Here is a 25,271-nt window from a genome sequence, read left to right as displayed (position 1 = left end):
TAATTTTAACAAGCATTGATGAAATTTTACTAGGTTTTATTATTGTATGTTAATCCAATATGTAAATGTGGTGCAATTTCAAAACTAAATAACGTGACTTCACTTCAGTCATTGAAAGTAGACCAAAAGCTACCTTATTTCAGAGATATTAGAAAAGAAGATTACTGTTTCTAATAGCTAGTGATGCATATTTTTTATGCTTTCTGTATTGAACTCAGCTGGTGCTTATTTTCAGAAATCCCTGCATCAGAAAGCAGTGTTACTATGTTTAGCTCATGATCCTGTTAAGGATGGGAATTTTCTTTTGTAAATATTACTCTTTTTGAGGGAAACAATATCAAAGTCTTTATGTAAGGATGCAAAAAAAATCTCATGAAAGCTATCAGTGGGCTTTCTTCTGGTTATATATTTGCAGTCTACTAATACTGAAGAGCTATTCCATGATTATGAAATTAATTTGCAGCAGCATATTTTTCATTTGGGAGGAAAAAAATCATTTCACCATCTAGAAAATTACAGTATATTGTTCCATCCTGTGTTCTAAATCTGCTGTTATACAAACAATTTGATTTATTCTTCACTTCATTTTGCATCTGAATCTCTGATTAAGATTGATTTTCAGCTACTTCTCCCATTGTCTCTTGTTTGCAGTAATATCTAGCAAGCATTAAGTCTAAATGACATTCTTCCTACCTAGAGTGTTAAATTTGCTTTAGCTGGTAGGAACAGCTGTAGTTTCAGGCTACTGAAAAATTGTCAGTTGGGCATTGAATTAGCATGACTGTATTTTAGTAAATGTGCTCAAAGTATCTCAGGCTTGCTAATTTCACAAGCAGTAAGCTTACATACTTATACAATACTGATTTGGCTGTAGGTTTTTAGAGTCTCTCCTCTGTAGGCATGGTTCCACATTGGTTCCACATTGGTTCCTTTCTATACAATTCCTTAATTTTACAAAATTATAGAACCTAGACTTCAGGCAAGGAACGAGGGAAACCTCAGTCTTTAAAGTGGTGATTGTCATGATTGTCCTTTCCTTTGGTCACACTTTCAGTGTTTTGTTTTGGTTGATTGTTTTTTGGGTTGGCTTTGTGGTTTGGGATTTGTTTCTGGCTTTTTCTTCTTTTTTTTTTTTTTTTTTTTTTTAACATTTATATCATCCTTTAAAAAAATGTATCACCATACTGTAAAAATTAATATCAACATGGAGGGGAAAGGCAAAAATTAATACACTCTAAAGGCCTAGGTGAGTGTATAAGAAATATATTAATAGTTAGAAGCTAGGGAGAGGAAGATTGCCAGTATGAATCAGACAAAGCATAGTTCAATTTATTACTTACAGCTAATGTGTATCTTGGTAGATAGTCTGTCTAAGGTTCCAAAACTTTGTGCAAAGAGGATTTTTATAGTTTGCTCTGCTTTTAGTCTGGCCTTTAAAGTTAAATGTGGTAGCTTAATTGTTTTACTTGTATTTTCAAAGATGAAAGAGTTTTTTGTTGGGTTTATTGTTGGTTTTTTTTTTTTTTTTTTGTTCATATTTCTGAATGGGGCCATGGGGCCTGATACAGTTATGTTATGTATGTGAATTTGCTAGTACATCTGACTTTTATTTGTTGTGGTGGTTTGAAAGGAAAGGCTCTGCTTTCCCTCCCCCACTGAGAAAGAGACCATGGCTAAACCCAGTCGGAGAAATGAGAGTATATTTTACAAGGAAACAGATTATATGTAACACAACAAATACAGGTATTTTACAATATATACAGGAATATACAGCAAATGAACTCAACCAGAAACCAGACCCCCAACAGAGGGGGCTTCCCCCTGTGCCCCCTTCATCCCCCTACCTCCCTTCTCCCCCAAAGAGGTAGAAGACGAGAAAAGAGGGGTTAGCACAGCAGACAGAGGCCTATGCACAGGGAGTGAGTTAGTTCTTATCTCTTGGCAAGAAGCCCAGAAGCAGATCCAGCCGAAAGGGACAGCAAAGAAAGGAAGACTGAAAGTTCCAGCCGCGCTGGGACTAACCTCGCCTCCCACCTTAACTTGGCCAATGAAATTCGTTTAGAATACCAAAGTATTTTATAAACATTTAGCCAGTGTGCCCCTTTCTTAAAGGCACAGCATCTAACGGTCACAATTTGTGCATATGGGTAATTTCCAAAATTCATGCCCAAGTTTGAGACTCACTGTAAAGCTGTAAAACTGCATCATTCCTTTCAGTGTTGTATTTGTACAAAGGACACAGCTTCTTAAGAGTAATAGGAAATGTTTATTTATCAGTCTTGATTCTTTTTGTGCTCTCTCAAAGAAGACTGATTTTCAGATTTATTTTTTCCCCCTGGTATTCTGTAAGATTGGAGTGAAATAGGATTTTTTCCCCTGCATATACAGTAATTTTGTTTTCCTCTGTTCCTGTCCATTATTTTAGTATTTTTGATTCCTCAAGAGTGCAACTCAAAAATTAGTATGTGTTTTGAGTTAATTGACATAACAGCTACCTTCCTTGTATTTGGCAGACGTAGATTCATCCCATAGTTAGAACATGGGAAGTAACTTCACTTTCTTCATATGACTTGAGGTCTGCATTCACACAATTACATATGGCCAAATAGTATTCCTTTTAAATGTGGGTAAATCTGAAGTTATTTTACTTTTTGTTAGTAAAACAGTGGTTTTACACCATCATGGAGAAAACCAAAATACAGTTGAAAGTAATTTGACAGATTATTCTATTCTTTCCCCAATACTTCAAAATTAGTGGAAAGTACTGTGAGAAATAACTTTTCTCATACTATGTCAACTTGTCTAATATGATCTTGTTAAGTTAACCTGTGCTGGAAAAGAACAGAGAGGAGAGTTCCTTACAGAGAGGGATGAAGGTTTGTTTTAATTCCTGTGTGTTTGGACATTCCATTAAATGTGTTACATTTTCAGTACACTTTTTTTAAAAAATTTTTTTAATACTCATACGGAGAATCATGTTTCATACTTTTTCTTCTTACTTTAAGGTGATTGGTGAATTTGTGTGTAGATATTTGTGAAAAAACATGGACTCAGTGTCTAGACATTTCAGTTCTTTCAGGAATTCCCATTTTACTTGATTCTGAGTATATACATACATACATTTTATATATATATATATATACACATATGTGTGTATATATATACACACATATATGTATATATACACATATATATGTATATATAAAAATACTAAACTTCCTTTAGGAACAGTGTAGCAGGTTAAAGCGGGCCAGCAGGCTAACGTGCCTGTTTCCCCCAACACAGATGTGAGGGGAAAAATAACACCAAGTTGCCCCCCCCAATCTAATGTACAATTACCTTACCTTACTTTAGCTTAGCCTATTTGTGGAAAGAGAAATGTGGCGTAAATCAGGAAAGAAGCAGCATAAAGCAGAAAACTATGGAACTAGCCAATTCCCACCCATCTTGCCACCATTCTTGGAGGAAAGACGCAGCACCCCAAATCTGGAACCTAAAAGCTCTCATGTTACAATCTGAACCTCAAGCCCCATAATACTTTGCTCTATCAAGCACTGTCATTTTGAAGCTGGCATGAGGCAGGATGGTTTTGAATAACAGCAGCAAATATTCAACTTAACCCATGACAAACAGTTGGCTTAAATGAAAATAGCTTCATGCATGTGAATAGAAGTGCGTGTTGAGATATCAGGGTTATCAGTGAAATCTGAAACATTTATTTTGATGGCAAAGTAATTTTTACCTCTTACTATTCTTTCAGACCTGATGCTGCTATAGTATGAAATTTAAAATTGAATATTTTGATAGCTACCTGTATATTCTTACTATAATAGCAGAAGAGATCATCCTCACATTATTGTAAACAAAGTAAACATGCTATTAATTAGAGTTTACTGAGTTACCTTGTTATTCATAAATGCTCATTTTTCACCATGAATATCGCAAATTATACAATGTTATCAGTGAAACACAACTAACTCTTAAGCCCTTCAGATACTTTTCAATGGAGTCAGTGGAGTTTGGGTAGTATGGTAAATATTCTGTTTCTTTTGCTTCTACAGAAATGTATCTTCTGCAGACAGAGAATTAAGAAAATTTCTGGTGCCTGCACACAGTGTTCATACAGACACTGCCCAGCCTCTTTCCATGTCACCTGTGCCCATGCTGCAGGAGTGCCTATGGAACCTCATGACTGGCCATACGTTGTCTACATCACATGCTTCAGGCACAAGAGCAACCAAAATGTGGTGAAGAATTTGTTTCCTTATTTGTTAAAAAATAAAAATGCAAAGCAAAAATGAAAGAAAGAGAAAATGAAAGAAAGGATTCACACTAGGTATTACAATAGCTCCACCCCCATGTTTCCTTACATTGTTTTTCCTTATGCAGTTACCAGGGAGAAATGATACTTTATATGTCTAGCACTTCTTTACATTAGAGTCACCACTGAATACTTTATTTTGACAGCCAGAACATATTTTTGAGTTCTCTGTTAACCTGGAGTATATGACAGATACCCAGATCACAGGATCTTGCAAATACTCTCAGACACTGTGAGATAAGGCGTATGGTGTATAGGTAAGTTCTGTGTTCTGCAGCCAAATAGTGTCTTGCAAATATCCAACTACAATTATTCTGTCATCTGGCAAAGTAACACTGGTATGCCATGAAAATTCATGTTACTAGTGTACCTTTGTATTTCTTGCCAGTGCTGAGGAGGACCCTTCCATTTTAGATGATACACATGAAGAATTAATTTAATGCCTTTTATTCAAGTTAATTGGTGTTATCTCATTTAAGAGAGAACTCTTGCCATTTGTCTGGGGCATTTCATAAAATGTATTTTAGAATAGAATAGAATAGAATAGAACAGAATAGAATAAAATATAATAAAACAGAATAGAATAGAATAAAACAGAATAGAATAAAATATAATAAAGTATACTATAATAGAATAGAATAAAATAGAATTGAATAAATAGAATATAATAGAATAAAATATAATAGAATAGAATAGAATAAGATAAGATACAATTGAATAAATAGAATGGAATAGAATAGAGTAAGATACAATAGAATAGAATAGAATAAGATACAATTGAATAAATAGAATAAGATACAATTGAATAAATAGAACAGAATAGAATAAAATAGAATAAAATACAATAGAATAAATAGAATAGAATAGAATAAACCAGGTTAGAAGAGACCTTCAAGATCCTATCATCCAACACCACCTAATCAACTGAACCATTTTGTTTCTAGTCAGACTAGAAGGACTTAATGTAGACTTGTTAAGGAAATAGCTTCATAAATTAGTCAAAAATTTGAAAGTTGCAAGCTTTTTATCTCCTTTGCACATTTGAAGTGAAAAAAATTAGCCCAGGTAATGTGTGTATAATAAATGTCTTTCTTTCAAGAGATTATCAATGAATCCCTGATATTAATGACAAGACCACTGAAGAGTAAGATTTTTCTTTTGAATGTAGCAGAAGTGTAATGCCTCCCAACTAGAGTAATCAGCCCTGAGTGTTCAAACAGATGGTGATTCTTACAGAGGGAAACAAATTGTGTGTCACTGTTATAAAGATCTTCAGAACTGTTTAGCCTTTTAAATATTTTTATTTTCCAAAATTAATTAACATGTGAAACCAGGTTTTATTCAAATATTTTTCAAGAAAATAAGTTTGGGTTGAAAAACAAACCAACTTCCACCTGTGCAGGCAACTTAGGATACTTTTCTTGGCTTTCTTGGAAAGCATTATCATTATTTACCAAGTTAAAGTCATGGCTAGTGAAAATGACACTGTTCTTCTCAAATATTTTCCAGAATTTTGGAACAAGTCTCTAGGTAGTGGGATTTTTGGCTGCTTGAAAATCATTCCCTGCTCAAAAAGGACTTCCTGCATAATACTTTCTTTTATTCCCACTTCATATGTATATTGCCAACCCTTCCTCAGCTCCTTAATTTTTCCATCCCTCTCTAATATATTTGTCTCTAATGCTGGAGTCCCTTTATTCTGTTTAACAATGTATGTGGTTTTCTTCACTTACTCTCCTTCATGATGCTGTGTGGTAAATGTGCTTATTTCTTCTGTTTATACAGCACTTGATATAGTGATATATCTGTTCAAAACAGACTTCTTTTGTGATTTCTGTGTTCATTATAGTTATTAATAGAAATACTTTTAAAATGCTACTGAAGACCACATAAATTATTTAAACAGAATTTATACTTTCAATCTAATGTAGACCAGCATAGACTTTAGCACTTGGCTTTCTTAGGGTGTACTCTCTCTGGAACAGAAAATAAATTATTAAACAGCTATCATTTTGAATGATAGGAAACATGGTCATCTGAAAAAAACCCAAATCAAACAACAATAGTAATAGAGTGACATGAAATCCACTTTTAATTAGCAATTATCTTGACCTATATTATGTAGAGTCAAATTAAGAAAACCACCAATATTTGCAGAAGCAGCGGGGGGAGAATAAAAAAAAAGGAGAAAGAAAGCTTTTATTGTTTTTCATTGGGCTAAAACTTGGCAAACGATACTTTGTTCAAGACTCTTTTTTGTTCCTGTAAAATAAATTTCTCCTCAGACAAAGAGATTGCCATATGTTTATATATGCAAGGTTTTATGCTCTGTCTTTTAGATAATTAATCTAGTCACACCTTTAAGCCTTTTGAAAATTTTTCACCACTGGTTTTCTTGTTATGCTTTTCTTAGCTATTAGCTATTCTTTCATGCAGAAAGTACATTGCTCTTCACCATTAGGCATAGCAATGTATCTTACTTCTAACTTAGATACATAGAATAGAATACATACATAGAATAAACCAGGTTGGAAGAGACCCTCAAGATCATCGCGTCCAACCCATCAACCAATCCAACACCACCCAAACAACTAACCCAGGGCACCAAGCACCCCACTTCTAATGAACTTTTTTTTTTTGTCTATTCTTTAAACTTACTTTCTCAAAAGCAGAGCAGGATAACATGCAGACTGGAATATTATGTTATATTATGGGTACAGACTGGAGCACAGGAGGTTCTGCCTAAACATAAGAAATTTTTTTTCACTGTGAAGATGACAGAGCACTGGAAAGGGACGTCCACAGGAGTTGTGGAGTCTCCTTCTCTGGAAATAATCAAAACCTTGCTGGATGCTTCTTGTGTAGTCTATTCTAGGTGATCCTGCCCTGGTAGGGGGGTTGAACTGGGTGATCTTTTGAGGACCCTTCCAGCCCCTAATGTTCTGTGATACTTCACAAAGTTTTACAGGAATCAAATAGATTGTCTTGTCAGCAACAAAAAAAATCTTTTCCATTATTTAGCCTTTAGACAGCTCCATTTCCTTGCATTTTAAAAACTGTCTTTTGAACGGGCAAAAACCCCACTGAGTAGGAGTTGCAAAAACCTACTATTGATGCTTTTTGAGCATTTTCAAATTATCTTCTGCTGCTATTGACCAGTTCCTACCTCTGCAGCACACATGGAATGAAAGGATGCTGTCAAATAGAAGCTCTAGCTCCTTTTTCTGTTCAATACCTGAGTAATGCAATGTCATTGTTTGCCACTGTCTGTTATCTACTGCCAGCCACTAATGTTTCAGAGAGACTTAGGCATGCCTTAGGAAGGACATTTCATTCCAAAATCGTGAGCTGACATTGTGCGTCATTATTTCTATACCTAAACTGGACTTCCGTGGAGTGTGCTTAAAATAATGAAATGAGAGTTATTTTTCTGCATCAAATAAGTCTCAGCATTGTGAGGGTCCCCATGTAAAAATCGTGGTCAGAAAAGGTTTGTAGATATTTAGATATACATCCGTTTATACTGGTGCATATAGTTTATATATATGTAATTTAACAAGATTTTTGTGTCCTTCCATACAGAAAATGAAGAAAGTAATTTTTCCTCTTTTTTAAGTTGGCACACAGAAGGGGAGGTTCAGTTTTTTCCTTTGTGTCTGTTTTCTGTATTTCTACCACTATCTTAGTTCATCCTTGGCTTAGGTACAGTTAACGAAAATCGTGCTTTTAAAACCACAGCTTTCTGAATAATCTGGTAACTACCACAGCTATTTCTTTAATCTGATAGACTCCCTTATGTAACAACTGTCCTTTCTGATCAAAAATGACATTTTAACATCAGTAAATTCTTAAGATTTTCTGACAGGAAATGTTTTCTGGGACATGCAATCAATTACAGACTGTGCTTGTCAATATTTCTTTCCAAGAAAAAAATAAGGAATCCTGCCAAGATAACATACTAAAAAATAATATTTTCCTTGAGCTTGCCTGCATTTCTGTTTCTATATTTGTTCTAATGGCATTTGTTCTCTGAAAATTTTATCATTAAGTGAGCCTGTATTCCCTCGTAAAATATTATGGTTTGCCTTCCATTTCAAGATTGAAAAAAATTTAAATAGAGGCATTTTTTCCCTTGGGTTTATGTATTATCAACCTTTTGCTATTATCTCATATAAATAAATCAATCGCTACTCTGCATTTGCTTCTGATCCCACTTCCTCCCCTCCTCCCTCCAAAAGGGAAAAGACTGAAGTCTAAAATCCAGCAGTAAATTAGCATTTGTGTTTACATATGTTTCAACATTGGATAAAAAGTGCTAACTGACATTATCACTGCTGTGATAATACCAGTAAATTGTAATTTATGTAGTTAATTCTGCTACTAGTCTAACTACAGACAGGTAAAATGAGGAAGAGACAATATTGTTGCATATGTTAATGGCTAAATAACTTGTATGTATGCTCAGGATATTATTTCTAAGGAAATTTGAAAATGTTTTAGAAACATCATTGGGTTTTGCTATCTGAGCTGATCTCAACTAAATCCTCCAAATGCATAAGTCAGGCAGAGCCCTGACACACAGAGATTTAATGCGCCGTCTCCAGAAATGGTGCAGAATGTCTGTACTTGGTTTGCCCTCAGTTTGCAGGAGCAAAGAGGTTTAAAAATTCTAAATCCCAGAAATTGGTCCAGTAGAGAGACAAGATACAGTTTCTGCAAGCTCAGAAGAGTTCAAGTTTAAAGTGAGTTTTTTGTCTTCCCCAAAAGCATTGACGTTACTATTTGTGCTTGGAATCTAACAAGAAGTGATGCTATCCTTATTTTTCTTTCCTATTAGTGATAAAAGTTCCACAGATGTATAATTTTTCAGGTTTTCAGACACTTCTAAAGCTATTGAACTGATTGAAGAATTCACTGCCTTTTCAGGTTTTAGAAGCAGCGCTAGGAAACTGAGAAATTGCATGCCTATGTAATAAAGTATTTTCATGCTCTTTACATAAATGTTTCTGATAAAAAATACTTCATGCCTAGTGTAGACCAGTGTAATTGTCCCTTGATGTAGCATCGTCCATGAAAAGAGAAGTTCAACTGTTCATACATAGCCAAAGTCACACTAAATTACTTTTGCATAAACAAATGAACTTCTGTGAGGTAATGAATAGTCGGTATCATAGTGCTTTCCTTGTTTTACTAGGATAAGAAGCTCTTGTTTTTATTTTTCCTAGTGAAGAAGGTTGCTTTCTAAGTTGAAGGTTCATAACGATGCATTAACTGAGATGTAACAGCTTTTAGCACCTTTTGAGCTTTTAATTTTTAATTTTTATTTATTTATTTACCTACAGAGGCCATCAAACAGTTACTATATAGAATTTTTGCATAGTTTAATAACCCTGCTAAAAGATCTTAAAAAGATAAGAAAAGGCAATAAAAGCAATAAAAGGCATGCAAAGCAGCGTGCTGGGCTTGAAAGGGGACAAAACTCCACCTCCACAGCAGCTTTACAATAGTTTTCTTCACCTTACATAGTTACATCATCTACATAAAGAAACTTATGCTAAATAGAAGGCAGGCATATAACAGTGAGTCTTAGAATAGGTGGGCAGATCCCTGCTCCCGTGCACTCTGTGTGGTAAGGGTCAAAGTATCCACTTGCATGCATGCTCAGTCGTCCGGGCTTCTTACCTAAAGAAAACAAATTCTCAGTTCTTCTCCTTAGCCTTGGTGTCTCCAATTAGCCAAACACACTGTCTCTAAGTCTGTAGAATATGCAGTGTATGTAGAACATGCAGCTCCCGCTTTGTCCTCAAAACAGGCTCCTGCAAGCTCCTGACTTCCAGTCCCAGTGCACTCTGAATTCTCTACCTTTGACACAAATCACAGAATCACCAGTATATTCATAACAATCCTCCATTTTCTTTTTGTCACCATTGATTTGTGTTAAAATTTCCAGATATTTCAGAACCTCCCTAATTGGATCATAATTAAGTTCCTCTATTTTGATCACCTTCAGATCATAACCATCTGCTTGTAACTTATTGGCATGAACAATTTTACCTAAAGGTCTCATAATTTTAAAACAACAATTACAAAGAATTACACAGATCAATATTACAATTGTTCCAACAGGTATTACAAACAAACGTTTAAACCAACTTTTATTCAACTTATCCCATATTTCTTTAAATCCACAAGAAGTAGCATCCAAAGAAATCTGATGTAATATTTGATTGTGATCTACAATCACTTAACATAACTACAACAGCTTACATTTATGACTACACATACAACATGTAAGAAATCCAAAGCTAACCTATTTTGAGTAGATATTTTCAAGAGACTGCTCACTTCAAGCTATTTTTTTATTGCATCTACACTTGCATTGATCATAATTTCAGCTGTAGCAGAAAAATTTACCATCGCTTTTTCAAGTTCACTAACCCCAAGCCAAGGTAGAAACCTCCTAGCAAAACTATGAAACTTGCTATGCCTGGTTGGTAGTGGATTTGCTCCCCTCTTGGTTCTTCTTGCAAAGCTCCTGAGTAATTCCTGTGGCTGATTTACTATAAAGATATGAGGATAGACCAGTCCTATAGCACGTCTTCCTTGCCGTCCTAAGGGTAATACCTTATCAGCATTTTTACCACATATCCGATATCATCCTGACCCAACAGGTATCAGCCATCCTTTATGTATGTGTCCTTTCTTTCTGGTCTGATCAAGGTTCCCCATATTTGCTTCTTCCTAACTAATAAATTGTGAACACTTTGAATACTGCCCTATAAAAATTATTCCCACATCCACGGTCAGTCCTATTTCCCCTTTATTCCTCCCTGTAGTTGTCTCCCAACATCGCTGGATACAATGTACTGCCATATTTACATCCAAGGGTTCTTCAAATTGTAACCTCCCCCTTAACTGAGATTGTGGAATCTCCATATGATCCTCAAATTGCTGGGTGTTTGGAGTGCTTTTTGTATTTCTGTTACATCAGGAAAGACTGTCCCTATCAAAGGAAACCTGTGTGCTGAATTCGCAGGTAGCTGGGAACAAATCCAACAGTAAAAGGACATAGAATACATAGAATAAACCAGGTTGGAAGAGACCTTCAAGATCATCGCATCCAACCCATCAACCAATCCAACACCACCTAAACAACTAACCCATGGCACCAAGCAGCCCATCAAGACTTCTCCTGAAAACCTCCAACGATGGCGACTCCACCACCTCCCCCGGCAGCCCATTCCAATGGGCAATCACTCTATCTGTATAGAACTTTTTCCTAACATCTAGCCTGAACCTCCCCTGGCGCAGCCTGAGACTGTGTCCTCCAGGACACTGCTGCCTGTCCACTGCAGGCTTGAATCCATGACCCTGAGATTAAGTGTCATGCTCCACTGACTGAGCTGACTGTGCTCCTTTTCAACAATTGCAGTTAAGTGTTCTGTTCTCATACCTTTACTTCAGATGGCGTTATAATCTTAGCTTCATAATGGCCTTTCAACCTACCTATCATTACTAATACTGGAAGATAATTTATCCACACATGGGAACATGGTCTTTGGTTTTGATTGGACTCCTTATAGAAAATTAGGGTTATGATCAAGATTAGGCTCCACCAGTATATGTTAACTCTGCCTCCGTAGCCTACTGGGTGCAACCAGCAGCCAGGTGTCATGTCTTCTTGGCAGCAGTCACATTCTTCAGGAGTCCCACAGATTCCTTCACCCACTTTAAGATTTCATTCAGAGTCTCTTCTCTACTTCCTCGTTTAGCTTGTTTACCATTTCCCATTGTGCTTTTGTTATTTCAATTCCTCTTCCCTCAAAATCCTCTACAATAATTTTTCTTACGTCTCCCTTACTTTTTTCCTTCTACTAACCCTTTCAATTGTTCTTGGTATCCCTGACTAAAATTTCTCTAGCCTTTATTTCCGACTTATGCCAATCCCTTTCAAGAATTTTTCAAGGGGATTTAAATCCTTTTTCTTCACCACAAAATAAGGTCTCTATATTTATCAGTCCAAACTGCCTATTTTCAGGCCTAGTTTTACAGTTACAGCATCCAGGACAAAATACTCCTCAATTATAAGAGATACGAGACCATTTCTTACAACATTTAAAACATTCACAAGTTACCCATCCCCCATGAGTTCTATGATGCTTTATACACAGAATGAAATGGGGATATTCCTCAATGTTCTCTTGCAACGCAGATTCAGTATCACACGCTATTGCATATCTTTCAGGAGGTGGGTCTGTCTTGTAAGTTCCGAAGCTTTCAGACTGAGATATTACAGTATTACATCGAGTACTTATCTGTCAGCACTAACTGCAGTCTCGGAGATGCTTCAAATCATCTGTATAAGTGGCGTGGAATTCATGGTGATGTCAGTTTTGCTTTCTCTGTAGAGTCACTAATCTCTCCAGACTCAGACGTTACTGTCCTTCTACTCGCAACACATGTGTCCACCCTTTTTCTGCAGTCCGGACAGCTGTAACTTGTTGTTGATAAAACAAAAAAAAAGATCTCTCCCAAGAGAGTGTATTCAGTCTCTGAAACAACTAACAAATCATTTAAACAAATCCTTTTTCAGATTCTATTTCTATATTTTCAAGCAGGGGCACCTTAAAAGGATCCTCTTTAGCTTCAATTACTGTTGCTGGGGTTTTTTACTTCTCAACCCTCTTGGGAGTCTTTTGTATAATTGATTTTTCTGCTCCCATATCTACCAAAAAAAGGATTGCCTCCTCCTTCTGGGGACTCATTTGATATTCTTGTCCCCAAAATATACAGCCCCAGACACCTCTATCCATGATTGATAGTACCCCAAAGGTCTGAGCAGCTGCCTGATTTCTGACTTTCCCTTACAGCAGTTACAAACAGTTTAGCCTCTGCTTTTTGTTTTTCTTCATCCCTCTTTACATATACTTTCTGAGCTTCCTGTAGTAACTCCTCTAATCCCCTGTCTTGCCAATCCTCGATCTTTTCCAGTTTCTTTCTAATATCTCCCCGTGATTTTGCCACAAACTGTGTCCTGAGAAGTATCACTCCAACTGCAGCATTGGGGTCTATTCCAGAGTACATCTGCAAATCTTTCTTTAATCTTCCCATCCACTCCGTGGGAGATTCATCCTTCTCTGTTGCTCTCTAAAAGCTTTATCAAAATTCTGGCCCCTCGGTACAGATTCTTTGATTCCTTCTATTATTATAGTCCTCAGGTCCCCATATTCTGTCTCCCTTGAAGCTGCTGCTGATTCCACCCATGTATTGGGACCCAAAAATGGGTCCAGTCTCTCAGCTACACCTAAGGGATCATCCAGCAAGGTACCCATCTCTTTCTTAAAACTGCAGACATCTGATGTACTGAGAGGTACAGTCACAAACCCTATTCCTCCTTGCTGCCTCCCCATAGGCACTTCCCTGAGTGGATGTAATCCTACACTGTCTCACTCTTGTTCATTCCTGTCATTCCTCACTCTGCTTCTTGTTCGGGTGGGTGAAGGAGAAGTTGGTTGCGGGGCTATTGGATTTAGGGGACCTTGACCCCTGTTCTGGTGAAAAGGTGGTGGTAGGTTATCCAGGGGTTCCCATTTCTCCTTCTCCTTATCTTTGTCCTTTTCCTCAGTTTTTAATATTGGAACAGGAGAGGGACGTGAGACCCTAATCCAAATATCAGCATATTCAGCTTCTTCCTTACTAAAACATGTTTTAGAATTCACATGATGGGTCAAAGCTTGGCAAATCCAATCCTCAAAAGATCCAAAAAAAAAAAGGCCAAAATGCATGTGGCCTTAATGGTTCTTTTGGCCATACCTCCATACAGTAATGAATCATTCTTTCCTTTGATTTCCCTTTTCTCTGTCCATCGTTCTCCCAATATTGAATGAGCAACCCTAACGGACTCTCTGGAGGAGTAGAAGGTAAAGCCTTCTCTCCGTCCTGCTTTGATCCTCCTTACTCTTCTTTTGTCCCATTTTCTCCTGGCTACCACAAATATTTATGCAAGTGGAATAATCCAAACGATTCCTACTCAGGAATACTATCTCCGGCTACCACAAATACTCATGCAAGTGGAACAGTACCACAAATAATTATGCAAGTGGAATAATCCAAATAATTCCTACTTGCGAACACCTCTATCCTTCACCAGCCAGATCCACCATGCCATATCCACCGTGCCATATCCACTGTACCTTCCCCCTTGCGGAACCTGAAACAGCAGAACTCAAACACTCAAACTAAGGTAGCCGAATCGCCGAATCTTCCCCCTCACCTCCCGCCCCAAGCGGTATTCTCACCACTGTGGTCGTCACGTCGTCACTTGGATCTCATATACGAAGTTTTACGGGGTCCGCGTACTCCAATTTGCCAACAAACACCAACAACAAAAAAAAGGGGGGGAAAAAATTCTTGCTTTTATTGGAGTTCGGATCGCGCTGACCTTTCCGTCTTCTGACTACAATGAAGCCACCGCAAATGCAGTGGGGCACCTCTTCATTTGGAGTTCAAAAGACGTGAAGGTTCAGACAATTCCCAGCCAATGCACCATCTGTTATAAGTAAAAGTTTTTGGTAACAGTTTTATTGGCACTAAAAGATCTTTAAAAGGTAATAAAAGGCAATAAAAGCAATAAAAGGCAAGCAAAGCAGCGTGCTGGGCTTGAGAGGGGACAAAACTCCACTTCCACAGCAGCTTTACAATAGTTTTCTTCACCTTACGTAGTTACATCATCTACATAAAGAAACTTATGCTAAATAGAAGGCAGGCATATAACAGTGAGTCTTAGAATAGGTGGGCAGATCCCTGCTCCCGTGCACTCTGTATGTTAAGGGTCAAAGTATCCACTTGCACGCATGCTCAGTCGTCCGGGCTTCTTATCTAAAGAAAACAAATTCTCAGTTCTTCTCCTCAGCCTTGGTGTCTCCAGTTAGCCAAACACACTGTCTCTGTTTAAGTCTGTAAAATATGCAGCTCCCGCTTTGTCCTCAAAACAGGCTCCTGCAAGCTCCTGACTTCCCGTCCCAGTGCACTCTGAATTCTCTACCTTTGACACAAACCATAGAATCACCAGTATATTCATAACAATAAATAATTGTTAAAGAGCAGTCATTGATGTTTGAAGTTGTAAAACAAAAGTTCTGCACAGTAAGGGTTAAGACATTATTCCAATACACTGCTGTAGACAGCTTTCATAAGAACTGAATATGCATTTGGTTATTGCATCCCATTCAGCAAAATATTAAGCAAATGTTCAGAGTCATACTCAAATCCAATGCTTAAAAATACCATAGTTTAAAACAATGCCGAACTGTAGTCTGTGTTCATCACATCTTACACATTATATGAAGAAATTATATTAATTACTCTACAAATAAAAATCAGAAATATTGCTAATTGTTTATTATTAATCTAATGCAGATCACTAGAAAACATCAGAGGCAAAAGTGTTTCTGAGTGCTTTGAGTTGTTCTTCAGATGCTGTTTGTTTTCTGAAAAAATACAGAAACTTTTTATGTAAAAGAAAAGGTGTGTAATTATGACTGGAAGGAATTATTTTGCATTTAAAGGTTTTTTTTATTGTCAACTGTTTTGACGCTGATCAATTTCTGATGAGTAAGCTAGTGTTTGAAAATTACTTCTTTAAATTGTTTCTTTCTTTAATTTTTTTCAAGAGAGCCAAGGTGTGTGAGAAGGCCCTTACGGTTGGGCAGACAGTCATCACAAAACATAGGAATACACGATACTACAGCTGCAGAGTCATAGCGGTGACATCTCAACTTTTCTATGAAGTCCTGTTTGATGATGGATCTTTCAGCCTGGATACTTTTCCTGAAGACATCATAGTAAGTATTTTCTCATATGTTCTTTATGGTTTGGATTCTTTTGGGTTTTTTGGTTGGTTGGTTTTCCAATTGGTTGGTTTTCCAATTGGTTGGTTTTCCATGTTTGGGTTTTAGTTGTTGTTGTTGTTGGTTTTGGTTTTTGCTGTGTGGGTTTGTTTTGGTTTGGTTTGGTTTGTTTTCAATTGGAGAGCTGGAACCTCTTGAATGACTTATTTTGACCTTGAGGAGACAGTATCGCAATATTCATTTCATGTTTGCTACTTCTGCTGCTGAGGATGATTATTTTATAATGGGCTTCCAAACCTTGCTTGTTCTGATTAGTCTTTGCCATTAGATGAAATAAATTAAAAGTAATCTTAGAAAATCTTTTAATTAAATAAGAAATACTTATTTAATAAAGGATATGAGAGAGGGAATTCCATATATCCTTCTCTGTTTCTCAGAGATAACTTGCAAAAATTCCTTGCAGAATAGAAAAATCCTGCTGTAATGGGAAGAATAGCTCCCAGAATCTGTTCTAACAACTTGTTTACACCTTCTGATATTTAGTTTGTGAGATTACATTATTAATGATAAAAATCATCAGGGAGAAGAATGTGTAATTTATTGCATTTCCAGAAAGCAATTGAGGTTTTGATTTCCCTAATGCATTTACATAAACTACCAGGATTGTTAAAGACCACATCATGCATATGAACAAAATTTGCAGACAGTTGGGGAAAGATTCTGTTTCCTTACAGATTTGCAATGAATACACCAGATATTAACCTTCGTTGTGCTGCTTTATGTCTATCTCATGATATGACTGTAATCACTGTTTACTTTCACACTCCTCTTTTTTGTGCCAATCTGATATTTTAGGTGTATCTTCTGCTAATATCTAAAAGTTACGGCCTTCAACGAGCACTGGTATACAAAAGTAATGTTTCTTGCAAGGACACCTTTTTTTTAGACCTGTGCCCTGTTCTGTATGTGGAGGGTGGGGGCGGGAGATGGGGACGTCTGGCATGTTCAGTGGTGCAAAAGAATGCATATTTTGTGGCTCAAGGGGCACAACCCTTAGGAGTACTCCATGTTCTCATGTTGAAATCTTTGAACTGCTCTGTTTTCTGTAGCCCAGAAGCTGCATTAAAGTTGTTGAAGCCAAGAGGGCCGATGGCATCTTGGCCTGCATTAGGAATAGTGTGGCCCGCAGGAGCAGGGAGGTCATTGTGCCCCTGTACTCTGCATTGGTTAGGCCACACCTTGAGTACTGTGTCCAGTTCTAGGCCCCTCAGTTTAGGAAGGACATTGAGACACTTGAACGTGTCCAGAGAAGGGCAATAAGGCTGGGGAGAGGCCTTGAGCACAAGCCCTATGAGGAGAGGCTGAGGGAGCTGGGATTGTTTAGCCTGGAGAAGAGAAGGCTCAGGGGTGACCTCATTGCCCTCTACAACTACCTGAAAGGTGGTTGTAGCCAGGAAGGGGTTGGTCTCTTCTCCCAGGCAACCAGCACCAGAACAAGAGGACACAGTCTCAAGCTGTGCCAGGGGAGGTTTAGACTCGAAGTGAGGAGAAAGTTCTTCACTGAGCGAGTTGTTAGCCATTGGAATGGGCTGTCCAGGAAGGTGGTGGAGTCACCATCCCTGGAGGTTTTCAGGAGGAGATTGGACATGGCACTTGGTGCCATGGTCTAGTTGTGAGGTCTGTGGAGACAGGTAGGACTCGATGATCCTTGGGGTCTCTTCCAACCTTAGTTATACTGTGATACTGTGAACTGGGGTTCTTTAATTTGGAGAAAAGGAGGATGAGGGAGGACCTTATTACTTTCTAGGTTTACCTGAAGGGAGATTGTAGCAAGGTGAGTGTTGGTCTTCTCTCCCTACTAGTAAGTTATAGGACAAAAGGAAAAGGCTTCAGTTGCACCATGAGAGGTTTAAGCTCAATATTAGATGAAACACTTTGACTGAAAGGGTTATCAAATGGTTGAATAGACTCCCCAGGAAGGTGGCTGAATCACCATCCCTGGAGGTTTTTAAAAGGCCTGACTTGTTAGATTTACATAGTGGTAGGACTTGATGATCTTTTCTGACCAAAATGATTCTGTCATTTAATGGTTTTCCTGGAAGTAACATTAGCTGACGTATGCTGCATGATGTGAATGGAAATGATACTGTTGTTCTTAGAAGCTTCTGAGTTATTGAAAAGTCTGATACCTTTTGAAAATTCAGTATTTGAAAGGGTACATTTCAGAGCAGTGTATGTGGATTGAGCTGTCTGCCTCCCACTGATGCCAGCAGAAGACAGTCAGTAAATCCTTCTTACATGTCTTTGAAAATTTATCCTTTAATTCATAACACTCTGAAAGGCTCCATTAATGATCAAAGACATTCTGATTTAGGATGATCAAGATATTAGGCAAACATGTCTGTATTATTACTAGAAACCCCTCTTGTGTATGCCTGCATCAAGGATCTGGCAAGGCAGAGATGAAAAAACTGCTTTCTGCCCTAGTTGGGTAGTCTGATCTGAAGCAAGGAATAAATGTAACCACATCTGGATATGCCTTCATGCTTCTCAGATAGCGGATGAACAAAATATAATTGTTTGATGGAAACGGTGAACGAATTTCACATTCCTTAGAGAAATCTTGTGTTTTCATTAGATAATATACCTGAAGCAGTTACTGGAAAGAGAAGAGAAAAATAATGTTTTTTCTTCTGTCTGGACTAAACCTTGCTAATCCATGCAATGTGCGTATCAGGTGTTAGTGCCCCTGGGAGGATTTATTCATCAAATCTGGTGTGAAAGCAATATTGCTGCCTATTGAAGAACTTATTTTTCTAATCTGTTTTCACTTTTCAGCTAGCTCACAAAGATAGCAGGAGCTTTCTGCTTTTCTACTATGTGCTGAATTCACTACATAGTTTCAGCTTAGATCACAATAGACCACACTTCCAATGTTCAGACACAGAGATTGATTTTTAAGGAGGAACATAGGAAGCAGGGACATTTCAGTCTCAAAGCTTTTTGAAACTCTTTGCATGTAAGCATTCAGTAACTATCAAAGTGGGCTATGTATTGTTTTCATATGTATTTTTCTTGGTTTGTTAGCATTTGCTTAATATATTGGATTGGGTTTTAAGTGTAGGTGCTACATACAGGCTATATAGATCTTTTTTATTTCAAGCTATTCCTTGCTTATGATACCTGATTTCTACCTTGTCAGAATTTCTTAGAATAATCACTCATCAATTAAACAATGTTTAAACTGATTAGATAGATTGTTGATGTGATAGCCAGTCAGTTTTCCCTCAACCCAGCAGGTATAAGAGGGTGCAAAGTGCATGGGTACAGTTTTTTGCTGGAAGAAACAGCAGGATGGTTTCCTCTGTTAAGTCATGGAAAGACTGCAGTGAGGGGCATAGTACATCGTACTGTAGAGGAGGTGAACCAACAGCTTTAGCAATTTAACAATGCATGCATGCAAGTGAGGAGTGCATATGCTGCAGTCCTGAGTTAACTGGTACCAACAGACAGCAGGTTGGTCTTCCACATGCCACTTCTTGAAAGATTAATACTCTGTAGCTTTTGCATCAGGAAATGCCTCATTTCTATGGCCTGTTCATTGAGGGAAGGTATCCCACAGTTCCTATTTTTTTTTTGTTTGTTTAATGTTAGTACTTCATGGACATATCATGATGGTTTGCTGGAAATTAATATTCCTGGTATTTAGCTAGGTTTTTCATTTGTTTCTCTACATGTTATGGCTGTTTATAATGCCTTAACAGCAAGTATAAATATTTTTATCTATATCTATAAAGATATATAACCTGAAATTAATGCTAAGCATAAAGTTGTTTTTATCTTATTATATCCCAGCTAAACAGGGAGGACTTGCAGTCAGTATACTTGGAGGCAGAAAGACCCCACCAAATTACAATGACTGTGGAGAAGACAGGAAAAAAATAAGAGAGTCAAGTATGTTTTGAGTTTATGGGCAGGCCTGATTACAGTATAGCTTTCTTGAAATAGGAGGCATCTTTCCAGGCCACTTGCCCCAGTAAGTACCTTGTATCTTCAGTGACCATTTTACACAGAATTCTTTCCGTTGTGGTTTCTCCTTGTGTTCATCAAGCAAACCAGGTGAACAAAAACTACAGTACTTACTCTTGCTGCCGTGACATACCTGTACTGTTCTTGAATTTACTAGTAAATGTACAAATTTAGGGGTTCTCCACTAAAAAGGTAAAGATGATCTGTGGATTGTTGTGCCCGCAACCAAAAATGGACTTACTAAATCTGTAAATTGAATACCATCCTAAGTAGTACCTTATGGAATGCTGCTGTAAATGTTCCTTACAAGCAAAAGCATCCTAAGGGTTGAGGAAGTGAGATGTGTTTGGAAGTACACCTGGGTGCTGCCTTCAGGAGTTCGTGAGCAGAACAGCATAACAGTAATTTTCTGAGGTTCCAGTAAAATCCAAAAAGCATAGTCTTGAACATTAATTCAGGTTAAGACATTCAAACTGCAGCTATCAAGATCAGAAACAAGAAGTTATTTGTGTCGGTCCAAGATGTTACTTGATTATTATTTTTTACTATCTACCACTGTTTTTTGAAGCAGATGCCACCCTACATGCAAAGAGTTCAAGTAGGAATGTTTTAACATACTAACAGTGATTCTTGGAATCCTTAATAAAATTATGCTGACGTTTATGCACAGCAGTGAACTCAAGAGAGCCTTCCATGTCTGAAGAGAATGGAGTAGATTAAACTCTGTATTTTAAATTCAACCAGCCGAGGGAGAGAGGAACAGGGCTGCAGGGAACTCTTGACAGTCAAAGAACTTTACTGAAATTGTTATGAAGGCTACAAATTCTTACAATGTGCACCTAAATTTCACAAAGTCCAAAATTATTATCCTCAGCTTCTTTTGTAATAAAATGAAGCACATTTTTGTTGCCAGTATTTGAAGAAAAATCTGATAGTATGATAGCAGTATAATTTGAGAAGCTACTGAAAAAAAAACCAAGAATACTCTCAGCCAGAGACCACATTTGCAATCTGCTACCCCTGCCCCAGCCCACAAATGCTCACTTGACACCCCTAAAAGATTATGAAATGAAAACTTCAATATGTCATGACTCACAGTCTATTGTATACACATACTATGTGCATAGGCTTGCCAGTTGTGCTGATGATTGTGGTCTTGCTGAGATTCTCAATGATCTTTCCTGACCCAGATAGCTGGCAAGGGTTTACAGCTACATAGATATTTATAATCTTAGAAATTGTTGAAGATGAGGTGAGGCAAAGAGGTTAGGCTGAATACATAAGGTAGCTAAATTATTGGAGGCTGTGTCAGTGCTCAGGATGTAGCTTCGAAACAGTCTTGTTTACAAGAATTTCTTCCTAATGATTTTGCCTATGACTACTGACTTCAGATGGTGCAATAAACGTCTGGAGATGTCATATGGACACCTAATCAGCTTCTTACTTTCTATATATCTTATTATTTTGCTACTGCTTTTGAAAAGACATGCTGCTTGAACAGTGGATATTTGGAAATACTGGGCTAGCATGTAAGTTTTGATAATCCATTAATGTCCATCTGGATATAAAAACTAGAACATGTGATTCTAGTCCTAGTAATTTCTGAAGGGTGCTTTGTGATTTTGTTTTTGGTAGGTCTTGATGTTTGATTGTTGGTTTTGGTTTTTTTATGGTTTATTTTGCTTTGGTAGGTTTTGTTGTTTTTTAATTTTTGTTTTTATAATCTGTCCTGGAAACTAAACATATGTAACTTTCCCTCCATCAGCCTTGTCTGGCATTATAAATGTATAATCCCCTGACTAGTCTCCAGAGTTTTTTTCCAATGGTTTCTCTTCTGAGTACCTTGCTGTCCTTATCTCTTCTGACAACTGTTTTCTGCTTGTCTACATGTTCAAATCAAAACTTGAAATAGTGGTGCTTACCTGCCTCCTTATATCTGACTTCTGACAGACAGTAATAGCTTATTGTTCAGTTTTATTATACTGGCATGTAAATCTGTGAAGAAAGGCTGAAGAAATATGAACTGTTGAATTTGCACTCTTTCTGGGCAATCTATACATAATTTGGATGCACTTCAATATCACCACCACCAGTGATTTCTGAGAACGTGAAATAGAAAAGCAAACAATGCATTTCTGAAGGTAACACAAAGATACATCATATTTGATACAAATTTAGTCAAAAGGTTCTTGGAACTATTTGTGTGATATGGAAAAAGAGACCTAATGAATTAAAGATTTAGCAACCTTTTTGGTTTTTGATTTCTTAACTAAGGCAACATTGAGAATCTGAGGTGAATAATATGCTTCTCAGGTTGGGCTGGCAGAATTTAGGTGCAGCATTATAAAATTAACTGGTGTATAGCTGAACTTATTGCTCATCGATTTCTATGGTATGATCACTGACAGACAATTCTGAGAAATTCAGTAAAACAAGTTTGAGAGCTGTATGATAACATGTCTGAGGAGAAAACTTGGATTTCTTTTCCTAGTTAAACGTGTAAATATTGTGTCAAATTTTGCATTCTTGTTGTGTGAAATATGTATAATGTGTCTTGAAGAATTAGCTGAGAAATTTATATTAACAGATTTTTCTAACTCTGAACTTTAGCACTGGATTTGTGGGCACTGAAACAAAGAATGCTCTGCTTTTCACGTGCAAATCATTGTTTACATCTTCTGAATACTAACACCAGTGAACTCCTGTTTATAAGACTGTGGCTTTAAAAAAATAATTTGATTAAAAAATGTATTAAAATCACTTTTACAGAATCAAAGACTTATATTCTAAAGCTTCCAACTAGAGGATTTTATTCATCATTTAACTATTGAAGCTGCAAAGCTTCAAAATATACAGTAGCCTGATTTTAATCTGAAATTTGTACAGTACTATAACTGTACTGATTTAAGTAGATTACTTTCACTTTACTCCATTTTGGAGAAGTGATTTTTCTGTGGCTCTTGCTTTTTTCTTTGCTTCTTGTTACAGTAGAAAGACATGCAATTTAATAACTAAGCATAAAAAATAGGATAGATTAAAGGCAAATTAAAACTTCAAATATAAGTATTATCTTTACACAGTTTTCTGTGTATAATGCCTTTTCCAGTTTTAAATGGAATGCTTTATGGATCCTTATCAGTAATAATTTTAGCTGAATTGAAGGCAATACCCCCACAGCTCAGCACAAGAAACAAAATGGAAGATAATCCATGACTTGCAGTTTATAATAAGATAGCTGATGTTGCAGTGAAGTAGGTGAGAGACATACGTTCTTGTGTCTGCAAAATGAGTGTGCCTCCATGTCCCCGACCACAATGAGTACACCTGTGATGAGCATGCACATTGAAAATCCTGGAATAACAGTACAGCCTCTGAGGTGAAGTGGCATTACTGGAAATGGAGGCAGAGCGTTATTTGCCCTTCCTCCTTTTTTTTGTGAGGGAACGCAGGAATTTTAGGATTTCTAGATGTGGTAATTTATGCTGTTTGTTGTGTGTTTCAGAAGTATTGACATATTTGCTGTGAGGAGTGGGAGAATAAATAGCAGGAGCATTTTTCTTACGTGTGTTATGTCAGGCAGGGATGGGAGCAGAATGTGAGCTGCTCTTTGTGCTCTTCTGAGTGAGTTGATTTACTGGAAACTTTAAGCTCTTAGGCCTTTGTCCATGTATAGATGAGCACGATACAAGGTAGTACTGCAGAATTCTGTCCCATCTAAATTCTCATGTAAGCACAAGCAAGGTTCTGTGCTGCATTAAAGGAGCCTTGTACTTCAGTCAGACACAGTGAATCAGACATCCCAGTGTCCTTGACGTCTTCATCTCCCTCCTTATAACACCGAGTTTTGTCCCAGACTGTACTCCAAATGAAAGCTTCCTCAGCATCCTCTGTGCTGTGCCTTATTTTGATTCCCAGTACCACACTGGACATCCTAAACAACATTCTGCAGAGTGGATCTGAATTGTGCCTTTCTGTTCTATGTTCTGCACATGTCAGTTAGCATTATTCTTGTGTTTATGTTATGAGTACTTTCTTGAAATGCAGTGTAATGGTTGAAACAGTAACTTTCTAAACTGAATAGAAATTAAGAAATACAGTATTTAGGAGTACATGATCCAATTTGTCTTCCATTTTCCTTTTGGTAAAAGCGTATATTCACTTTGTAAGAGAAGATTTATTAACATTTTAAGGACAGCATATTATTCATAAATTCAAAGTATTTTTATACTAAGCATTCTGTGATCCAAAGCTAAATTTGTCGAATTACAGTAACTGTTCTGTTAATCTGATGATTTTACTGAATTTATATCAATTCAAAACCAGAATTGCACTCCTGGGAATCAGGCCTGCTCTTTCAAATGCTAATTCACTGTGTAAATTGCTGTTCCTGTTTAGATAAAATTCTGACTGTGGCAAATTAGCTACCACTCTCCTTTCCATTCAAGTTGCCTTGGAACATATCAAACCTAATTTTGTCTTTCTAAAAATTTGCATTAACTACCGTATATTATCAGCTCCCAAAAGGAAAACACTTCGACAGTCTGTTGAGATCAGCAGTTGTTTCAGAGAGTTTCCACAATTTGTTTCTCCATTTCCACCTTACTGCTGTTGGTAGATACATTCACTGTTTGCAGCTGTGGTATATATCAGTATGACAAGCTTCCCTAAATCAGAGGTGTTAGTTATAATCATTTTAGCAGTGCTTCTTATGAAACAATCACTGGTGAGCACAACTGTGGAAGTTTAATCCCTAGCACTCACATTGGAAATTAATGCTAGATAAAGTAATGTAAGCAGAGGAGAACAGACCTAGGCAGAATAGTTTTGGAGGCATTGAAGCTCTGGCCTCAGGACTGCTGAGAGATACTTTTCTTGCTATGCCACAGAAGCCTTTTTCTCTCCTGGCTCTGTACACCAAGAACTAACTTTCTGACAGTGTGGTCACCCCATGCTTACCTCTACAGCCCTTCTGTTTCAAACCAACTTCAGCTGATTTCTGTCAGTAAAGAGAGCACTATCTTGTGGTAGGGACCCTAGCAGCAATGAAATACGGCATTAAATTTAGCTCACGT

General features: G+C 37.2%; 1 protein-coding gene across 1 annotated transcript in view; it reads left to right on the top strand.

Moving 5' to 3' along the window:
* Positions 1-25,271, top strand: part of KDM4C (lysine demethylase 4C) — a 250,253-nt gene that overhangs the window by 209,000 nt on the left and 15,982 nt on the right. Inside the window, exons 14-15 of the mRNA XM_009902889.2 lie at positions 4,062-4,247; positions 15,994-16,164. Coding sequence (XP_009901191.2) covers positions 4,062-4,247; positions 15,994-16,164 — 357 coding nt within the window. The remainder of the gene's footprint in view (positions 1-4,061; positions 4,248-15,993; positions 16,165-25,271) is intronic.

This window comes from Dryobates pubescens, chromosome Z (assembly GCF_014839835.1).
Source record: "Dryobates pubescens isolate bDryPub1 chromosome Z, bDryPub1.pri, whole genome shotgun sequence".
Lineage (NCBI taxonomy): Eukaryota > Metazoa > Chordata > Aves > Piciformes > Picidae > Dryobates > Dryobates pubescens.
Note: the sequence above shows the minus strand (reverse complement) of the source record. Positions and strands in the feature narration are given on the sequence as shown.